Source organism: Colossoma macropomum, unplaced genomic scaffold (assembly GCF_904425465.1).
Source record: "Colossoma macropomum unplaced genomic scaffold, Colossoma_macropomum, whole genome shotgun sequence".
In the NCBI taxonomy this organism is placed as follows: domain Eukaryota; kingdom Metazoa; phylum Chordata; class Actinopteri; order Characiformes; family Serrasalmidae; genus Colossoma; species Colossoma macropomum.
In genome coordinates, this window is record NW_023494808.1 from 4,152,590 (window position 1) to 4,162,597 (window position 10,008).

The 10,008-nt window shown below is 38.3% G+C and overlaps 1 protein-coding gene across 1 annotated transcript; it reads left to right on the forward strand.

The window, feature by feature from the left end:
- The first annotated feature begins 569 nt into the window (after nucleotides 1-569).
- On the forward strand, nucleotides 570-4,237 carry LOC118797748 (polymeric immunoglobulin receptor-like). Its single transcript, XM_036557013.1, has 8 exons — nucleotides 570-751; nucleotides 837-1,163; nucleotides 1,786-2,112; nucleotides 2,488-2,592; nucleotides 2,703-2,795; nucleotides 2,923-3,021; nucleotides 3,696-3,748; nucleotides 3,953-4,237. The coding sequence occupies exons 1-8, from the start codon at nucleotides 712-714 to the stop codon at nucleotides 4,235-4,237; spliced, it is 1,329 nt and encodes a 442-aa protein (XP_036412906.1). The 5' UTR covers nucleotides 570-711.
- Nucleotides 4,238-10,008: the final 5,771 nt, after the last annotated feature.

A 10,008-nucleotide genomic window follows, 5' to 3' on the forward strand; every position in this document is an offset into this window, starting at 1 on the left:
TTGAAGTAAGAGCTAATAGATGTATTATGAACTATTGTTTTATTAAGTGTTTCTCCTCTCTCTTTGATCACATTATACATAGATAACAGCAGATTGCACAGTGCTGCTGTTCCACACATTGTGTTCTAGATGGCAGTAGAGTCATTCTGACCCAGAACACTACAGAATCAATGAACATGAATATTCAACAGTGCAGTCACACATATCTATTAACTAACAGCTAAACTGGATCTCTTTTTTATTTTTTTTTATTTTTTAATCCATACTTGCAAGAAAAGTAACTGAAATGGACACTTATACACAGCAGTAAACAGGATAAACACTAATGAATAAACAACATGAAGCTGCTTCAACAAAACTTATGTAACTGCAGTGGATTTTATTATAAGCATTTAAAAGCATTTTAATTGCCACCTTGCTGATACATACTTTACACATCACCATACTGAGAGATTTTCAGCTGTGTCTTTCACAGAGTCAAAAAGGAAGTGGGCAGGTTATTAGTTTCTGTTTTAGATGCAGCTGAGGACACAGCACAGTCAGAGAATCACACAGAGGCAGAGACAGGGTGTAACCTTCAATACCTCAGTTTCTATTTAAGATGTACTTGAAGATACAGCGCAGTCACAGAGTCATACAGAGTTAAAGTGTATGTCTCAGGAGCTCTGATATCTGTCTGAGCTGGTGTTTGTCTGTGAACCTGAGCTCAGAATGAAGATCCTCCTCATCTTCCCCCTCTTCCTGATTTCAGGTAAGGAGATGCTCTTCTAAATAATCATCACTATCAGCAGAGTCAAATGAAGCCTTTACTCAGATGGACATTTGTCCTCTTTTAGTAGGTGGAGGAGAATCAGAGGGAGTGACAGGATATTCAGGAGGAGGAGTCCTCATCAAGTGTACATATGAGAGACAATACACATCAAACCAGAAATATTTCTGTAAAGGTTCATGGCTCTGTATGTCTAAGCAAATTTGGGCAGACACTAAAAATAAGTGGATAAATAGTGGAAGATTCTCACTGTTTGATGACACCAGAGCTGCAGAGTTCTGGGTGTTGATCAGAGAGCTCACTGTAGAGGATTCTGGACTGTACCAGTGTGGAGTTGAGAAAAAAGGTCTGCCTTTAGACGTCTACACACCAGTGGAACTGAAGGTACAGGAAGGTAAGTTTTTCCCACAAATGAACCTGTTTATTTTCTTAAACATCCAGCATCATTAGCATCAGCTTCAGTGAGAGTGAATGTACAGACTCCCATAAAGAACAAAGAGCAGAAACTGTGTTCCCTGCAGCACTGTACACAAACACATACTTATATTAACACTATTATTACAAACACAGTCTATTCAAAGAATCTTTATCAGACCTTCTCATCTCTGATTGGGTGAATCCTCTTAAACCTCAGCTGCGAAAATGTGTTTATAAACAGTAGTTGTTCATATGTGATGATGACTGTGTGATTATCAGATTGTGTTTACAGTGCGTAGCATTTGTTAAATGTACGTTGTGAGACCTTCACTATGATGTTAGCAGATCTCGTCTACAATTCAAAATTATTTTGTCTATTTCTATCAGCTCTGAATATGGACTTCCTCTGAATTCATGTGTTAAGCTGTAGTGGGACTATAAACAAACTTCCTGACTCAACATCCTTTTACTCATAAATATAATCTGAGAGTACTTTCAGTCAAAAGGTGTGACGTCCAGAGAAGTGACAGAATATGCAGTGAGTTCAGTGATATTGTGTATAAACTGTGAAGGTGATTATTTATAATTAACATATCCAGACCATGAGAAGAGCATCAGGGTGACTGGCCATGTAGGAGGAAGCGTGAACATCAGCTACAAATACCCAAAATCCCACAGCAGTGACCCCAAGTTTCTCTGTAGGAGAGTGGGCACTGCTGACTGTAGTTATGAAACATCTGTTAAAGAGAGCAGAAGATGGATAAAAGAGGGAAAACTGTATCTACATGATGATGGAAAGCAGATCTTCACTGTGAACATTAACAATCTCACTGAGGGAGATTCTGGTGAATACTGGTGTGGAGCTGAATCAGACTGGACATCTGACCATGGATACAAGGATTTATATCACACAGATCAACCTCAGAGTTACTGGTGAGTAGATATGACTTAAGTTTATCTGTTTACTGTCAGAAATTGTCTTCTATATATTTATGGAGTTTGGAAGTTAGAAGTATACAGCATTATAGTTATTCAGCTTGTTTAATCAGTTGATTGGTTTTCAAAACAACTGAAAACCTGCAGCCAGGTCAGCCACTTGAGGGTAAGACTGGACACCCCTGACATAAGGAGGCTGTGATAACATGAATGATTATTGTAGAGGTGAAAGAGGTTATAGTATGTTATGTAGAACATTATTTGTTCTGTATAAAGAGATTTGGGTTATCTAATGACAATATAAGATGACAAATCTAGAAAAGCTTTTATTTTCCTTTTTACTTCATCTCCATTAACAAAACCAGGAACAGCATCACCCTCAACATCACCATCAAGCCCCACTGCACAGACCATAGAAACAAATGCCTCTACAACAACTACAATGAAATCCTCATTTAAGACTTCAACAGGTATAATATTCATATTGTATATATCTTGCGAAACTCTAGTCAGTCAGTAATAATGTAATGTAATGTAATAATGATAATAAAGGAGCCTGACCTTTACTTTCTTTCTGCAGAAATTCTACCACAGTCATCGACATACATCAGTGCACTGACCACAAAACCAACCACATCCTCAACGCCTAAGACCAAACCGTCTTCTTTGTCAGGTGATTACACTTCATGTACAAGCAAAGAACATCTGCTCTTCTATTGTTAGTCTGATCACTTCAGAATGATCAGATTATAATCTGTGACTGAGTTATGATTCTGTTTCTCCATCACCACTATTTCCAGTTTCCTATGTGGTCTCTGGTGTGTCTGTGATTGTGTTGCTGCTTCTGATTGGACTCTTATTCTTCCTAGTCACTCTTAGAAAGAGAGGCAAGACTCAAGGTACCATCTCACACAGAAACATACACATATATAAAATGCTTATGACTTATGCACACATAGTTATTTGGACTATTAATTTCACTATAGAAAATTACCAAAGGAAACAATGTTGAGTAAAGATGTGGTGTTGGGCTCATTTATGACAAATTATGACAGTGGCTGGACATGTTATTAGTTTTCTTAAGACACTTCACATGGATTTTTTTTATATCTACATGTTCAGATAAATGGATCATTAAACACATTTATTAGGCCCCAGTGGACTAACAGTGATGGACAGATGCTGCCCTCTTCTGGCTATAAATGATCATGCATCAAAAGAAATAGAGCAACAACAACAACGTTTTGGGGGCAGTTGTACAGCCTGTTTATTTTTCAAGTTATGAACTTTAATATTGATCTAGCAAAAATTGACAAAACTGAGCTAAACTTGATATTGCGGTAGTTTTATGGCTCAGTCTGATTTGGTCAGACTCTGAAGATTGGAATATTGACATAAATGGATCCTTAACCAAATTTATTAGGCACCAGTGGCCTAACAGATATAAGGAGATGCTGCCCTCTTCTGGCTATAAATGATCATGCATCAATAAACTGTGAACGCATTTTCAGGGCAATTGTACAGCCTGTTTATCTTTTAAGTAATTGATATTGTATACATTGGTTCTCCTCAGACCCAGGCACAACACAAGGCCAATCCTTCAAAGGATTCTCAGCTGTCCACAGGGTGAGTGAAGATCCATTTCAAAAAAGGCTCCCAGAAAACAACATTTCTACCAATGACATGTTTACAAATGAATAATCAAAGACTGAAAACTGAAACTACCTGACTTCACATCAGTCTAACTGCTCCACCAGGAGTAAACTAGTGTAGTTCACTTCAAAAACACTCTAACTTTGTCATTGTTATTATTTATATCTCTGCTCTTAGGTTTTCCATCTTTTCAATAACTATGAAGAGATTAAAGACAGTAGACACCTTCCTACATCAGATGCTGGAGTCTTCACAATCTACTCTACTTCTCAACTACCCATAAACCCCTCAGAACCTTCTCAAACTGACTATGAAAATGTCCAGTTACCCACAAACCCCTCAGAACCTTCTCAAACTGACTATGAAAACGTCCAGTTACCCACAAACCCCACAGAACCTTCTCAAACTGATTATGACAAAAGGCCAGTTACCCACAAACCCCTCAGAACCTTCTCAAACTGATTATGAAAATGTTCAGTTACCCTCAAACTCTGATATATTAAATCTTGTTTATTCTCCTGCTCAGTCACCATCAAACTCTCCTGATCAGGTCACCTGCTCCACAGCTCAGTTACCCACAATTCTCTCTGATTTCTCAGCAAGTGGCACTCAGCAAACAGCTGGAACTTCTACAGAAGGCCTAACATACGTAACAGTGAATTTCAGGAAGAAGCTAGGCAGATCTAACGATGCTGTTACCAGAGTAGCCTTTAGTAACGATGGGGACTCATGTGATTATGCTACAGTCAAACATTAGCAGAAGCAGCTAAGTTTTCAATTTAATCTTGTATGTTTATGTATTTCCACCAAAATGAGATCTTATATTTTCCTTTCACACAAAAAAGGATAATATTTAATGTGAAAGGTTTTATAAATCGTGATTATAGGTGACCAGTTAACCTTTGCCTTTGTTTGGAATAATTAAAAATGAGGTTCTCTGAGGTTTGTAATCCGTTTGATAAATACAGTTTTTTCGTGTGTTTTTTTGTTTTATATATATAGTATAAACATAGTAAATTTAAGTATATTTAAGTAAATATAAAAATCAACTATAGTTTAACTATGCACTCATTATGTATTTTTACATCAAACACAAAGCATATAATTGAATAAATAAATGAAAGTTCTGTTAATTATGTACAAGACTGATTAAGATTGGACTTGTTTACAGTTCTTTGGAGTTCAAAGGCTTATTAATGTTAAATAATTAACTTGTACTGTATTTTAATATGGTTACATGTCCATGCATCAGTTCAAATCCCATTATAATCTTGAAATCAGTCTGGTAGACTGATTTTCAGAATCAGTCTACCAGATCCCTCCACTTATCAATCAGAATCAGTTTACCAGACTACCTCACTCGGCAATCAGATTCAGTCTACCAGACTCCTCCACTAATCAATCAGATTCAGTCTACCAGATCCCTCCACTAACCAATCAGATTCAGTCTACCAGATCCCTCCACTTACCAATCAGAATCAGTCTACCAGATCCCTCCACTTACCAATCAGAATCAGTTTGCCAGACTCCCCCAGTAATCATTCAGTCTACAAGACTTCTCCACTCACCAGTCAGATGCAGTCTACCAGATCCCTCCACTAACCAATCAGATTCAGTCTACCAGACTCCTCCACTCACCAATCAGAATTAGTTTACCAGACTCCTCCACTAACCAATCAAAATCAGTCTACCAGACTCCCCCAGTAATCAGTCATTCAGTCTACTAGACTCCTCACCAATGAGATCCAGTCTTTCAGAGTCTGAAGACCAGCACAGTTTAATTGACTAGAGTCTGAAGAATCAAGCCTACCATGTTAAATAACAGAGTGCATTTTGAAAATATGACGATAAATATTTATTAAATGGACATTTAATCAAAAATGTTAACATTATGTATAGAACAACGGAAGTTTAGTATTCTGAACTGAACAAATTTGTAAGCTGTATGTCACAATGTTTGATGTCAATGAAGCAAACTAAAGCAAAAATGTACTGTGTGACTTAACCTGTCATTAGGTCACAGCAAAAGAACTGAGCATCACAAGCTTCATTATATGGGATTTCACAACAGAGTAGCTGCAGAAACCCAGGATCACTATATGCAATGCCAGGTGTCGGCTGGAGTGGAGTAAAGCACACTGCCACTGGACCCTGCAGCAGTGAAAACATGTTCTCTGGAGTGATTAATCACCTCACTATCTGGCAGTCTGATGGATGTAACTGGGTTCGGCGAATGCCAGGCGAACACTACCTATCAGAATACATAGTGCCTACACTAAAGTTTGGTGGAGGAGGGATAATGGGATGGGGCTGTTGTTTAGGGTTTGCACCCCTTAGTTCCACTGAAGGTAAATCTTAGTGCTTCAGCAGACAAAGACATTTTGGACAAATGTATGTTTCCAGCTTTGTGGGAACAGTTTGGGGAAGAGCCTTTCCTGCTCCAGCATGATTGAGCCCCTGTGCACAAAGCAAGCTCCATAAAGACATGATTTGACCAGTTTGTTGTGGAGGAACTCCAGTGTCCAGCACAGAGCCCTGACCTCACCCCCACTGAATACCTTTGGGATGAACTGGAACATTAATTGTGAGTCAGGCCCACTCATCCAACATTAGTGTCTGACCTCACAAATGCTCTTTTGACTGAATGAGCACAAATTCCCAAAGACACACTCCAACATCTTATAGAAAGCTTTCTAGAATGGTGGAGGCTGTCAGAGCCGTAAAGGGGGGTAACTCCACAGTAATGGCCATAGTTTTCAAAGGGGACGTCCAACAAACTCATATATGTGTGATTTATTTGTCTCCATATTATTTTGGCCACATAGCTTATCAAGTAATAATTAGACACTTAATGTAATTTATCAAAAATATTCATATGAAAAAAACAAATCATTTTGCATGACACCATCATTCACATCACAGATATGCAGCTTAAAATTTCAGCACCTCTAGTTTAAAAACTCCTTTCTGCACCTGTGCTTTATAAAAGTGATAGTTTATGGTATTTCTATTAGCTGTTATATAATAATTGACTAATCATTAACTAATTAAATATTTAGCATTTTCTTTGTCTGGTGGCACCCACTTAAGGTTTTGTTTGCAGTGAATGTTTTAAAAAACAATCAACAATCATCAATTAAAATTTTGACATATATTAACATATTGTTGATTTTTAATCATAACCATATCCCCAAAATTTGACATTTTCAGAGAAGAAAAAAAGTCTCAAATTTCAGTGGAAGTTAAACCATTTCTGTTGATCCATCCATCATGAAACTCTCACAATGTAAAGAGCAGCTGGTGTTTTACAAATTACATCAAAAAATTAAATAATGGAAAAATGGAGATACAAGGTCCGGCAGCAACATACATGTAAAGTACCGTGTATATATTAAATGATGATGAATAACTCTTAATACCTGATTATTAGTCAATTGTGAAGTAAGAGCTAATAGATGTCTTATTAACTATTGTTATTATGAAGTGATTAATCTCTCTCTTTAATCACATTTGTATTACATAGAGAACACAGCAAAGATTACTCAGTGCTGGTGTTACACTCATTGTGCTCTAGATGGCAGTAGAATCCTTCTGACACAGACCAGTAAAGAAACAATGACATGAATATGAATATTCAACAGTGGAGTCATACATATTCATTCACTAACAGCTAAACTGGAGTCATCAGAGGACAATTTTACTGAACAAATGCAAAGTGATTCTAATAAGCTTCTTTATGAGAAATAACACTAGACAACAAGAAGAGATGAGAGTTCAGCTGCAGATGAACATGAACTTTATTATCTCAGCAAATCTGAGCACGATGTGTGACTTTATTGAGATCTCTACTTAAACTCAGTGGGACACAAAAGATTACTGAGGTCTTTTTCTGAGGAGAAACATCTGAGCAGCAGGAGAGATTTAGACTAAGCTTTTGTTTGTTTTTCCATCTAATCTCATTGTTCTGCAGGAGAAAATCCAAGATATTGAGGAGATCTTTTTTTGTTCATATCATATTTGCAAGCAGTATGAATACAAACACTCATATACCTCAGTACAGTTAAACAGTAGTGTAGACACGGCAACTGGCTAAACGCTAATGAATAAAAACACGAAGCTGCTTCAACACAACTCAAAAATACTGTTTACCTTAATGCAGTGAATTTCACTGAAAGCATTTAAAAGCATTTTGCAATAATAATAATAATAATAATAATAATAATAATAATAATACTGTGATCATACATATCTTACATATCATCTTGCTGAGAGGTTCTCAGCTCTCTATTTCATGCTGTCAATAAAGGAAGTGGGCAAGACATCAGTTTCTATTTAAGACGCAGATGAAGGTGCAGCACAGTCACAGAATCTCACAGAGACAAAGAACAACTTGCAGGGCCTCTGATATCTGTCTGAGCTGGTGTTGATCTGAGAGCCTGAACTCAGAATGAAGATCCTCCTCATCTTCACCCTCTTCCTGATTTCAAGTAAGGAGATGCTCTTCTAAATAATCATCACTATCAGCAGAGTCAAATGAAGCCTTTATTCAGATGGACATTTGTCCTCTTTTAGTAGGTGGAGGAGAATCAGAGAGAGTGACAGGATATTCAGGAGGAGGAGTCCTCATCAAGTGTACATACGACACAGGATACACATCAAACCCAAAATACCTCTGTACAGGTTTATGGCCCTGCATGACGAACCCAATTTGGACAGACGCTAAAAATGAGTGGATAAATAGAGGAAGATTCTCACTGTTTGATGACACCAGAGCTGCACAGTTCTGGGTGTTGATCAGGGAGCTCACTGTAGAGGATTCTGGAACGTACAAGTGTGAAGTTGATAAATTTGGCATTGATATCTACACACCAGTGGAACTGAATGTAGAGGAAGGTGAGTGTCTCCCACCACTGCATTTGTTTATTATCCTAAATTTGCAACATCAATTAGCCTCAGCTAAAGTGAGAATTAAGGCAGAAACCAACACCAGCTCATTTTAACAGTATCAAAGACTCGCTCTCTTTGGAGACTCTTTATCAGACCTTCTCATCTCTGATTGGGTGAATCCTCTTCAACCCACACACACACACACACACACACACACACACATCATCTAAACCGCTTATCCTTCTAGGTCGTGGTGGGGTGCTGGAGCCTATCCCAGCTGTCATTGGGCGAAGGCAGGATACACGCTGGACAGGTCGCCAGTCCATCGCAGGGCAGATAGACAGACGTACACATTCACACACACACTCACACCGAGGGGCAATTTAGCATGTCCAATCAGCCTGACTGCATGTTTTTGGACTGTGGGAGGAAACCGGAGTACCCGGAGGAAACCCACGGAGACACAGGGAGAACAGGCAAACTCCACACAGAAAGGACCCTGGTCATCCGGCCAGAAATCGAAACCAGGCCCTTCTTGCTGTGAAGTGACAGCGCTACCCACTGTGCCACCGTGCGACCCTCCTCTTTAACCCCAGCTGTGGAAATGTGTTTACATACAGTAGTTGTTCATATGTGATGATGATGGGGTGATTATTAGACTGTGTTTACAGTACTTGGCATTTATTTAATGTACATTGTGAGACCTTCACTATGATGTTAGCAGATCTTGTCTCTAATATAAAGTCATTTATTCTGTTTCTATCAACTCTGAATATGAACTTCCTCTGTATTCAGAGTCAAGCAATAGTGTGACTGTAGACAAGCTTCCTGACTAAACATCCTTTTACTCATAAATATGATCTAAAAATACTTTTAAGAAGAAGAGTGTGGACTACAGGGAAGTGACAGAATATGCTGAGTTAGGGGTCATAATCAAGTGCATAAATAAGGACTAGTAAAACTCAAATGTCCCTGTAAAGTCAGAAAAAATCAGTGATACTGAGTGTAAACTGTGAAGGTGATTTTAAGTGTTTTCATCTGATTGTTTATGATTGACAGATCAAGAGAAGAGCATCAATGTGACTGGTCATGTAGGACAAAGTGTTAACATCAGCTGCAAAAACCCACAATCCCACAGATGTGACCCCAAGTTTCTCTGTAGGAGAGTGGACACTGCTGACTGTAGTTATGAAACATCTGTTAATGAGAGCAGAAGATGGATAAAAGAGGGAAAACTGTATCTACATGATGATGGACAGCAGATCTTGACTGTGATCATCAACAGTCTGACTGAGGGAGACTCTGGTGAATACTGGTGTGGAGCTGAATCAGACTGGACATCTGAC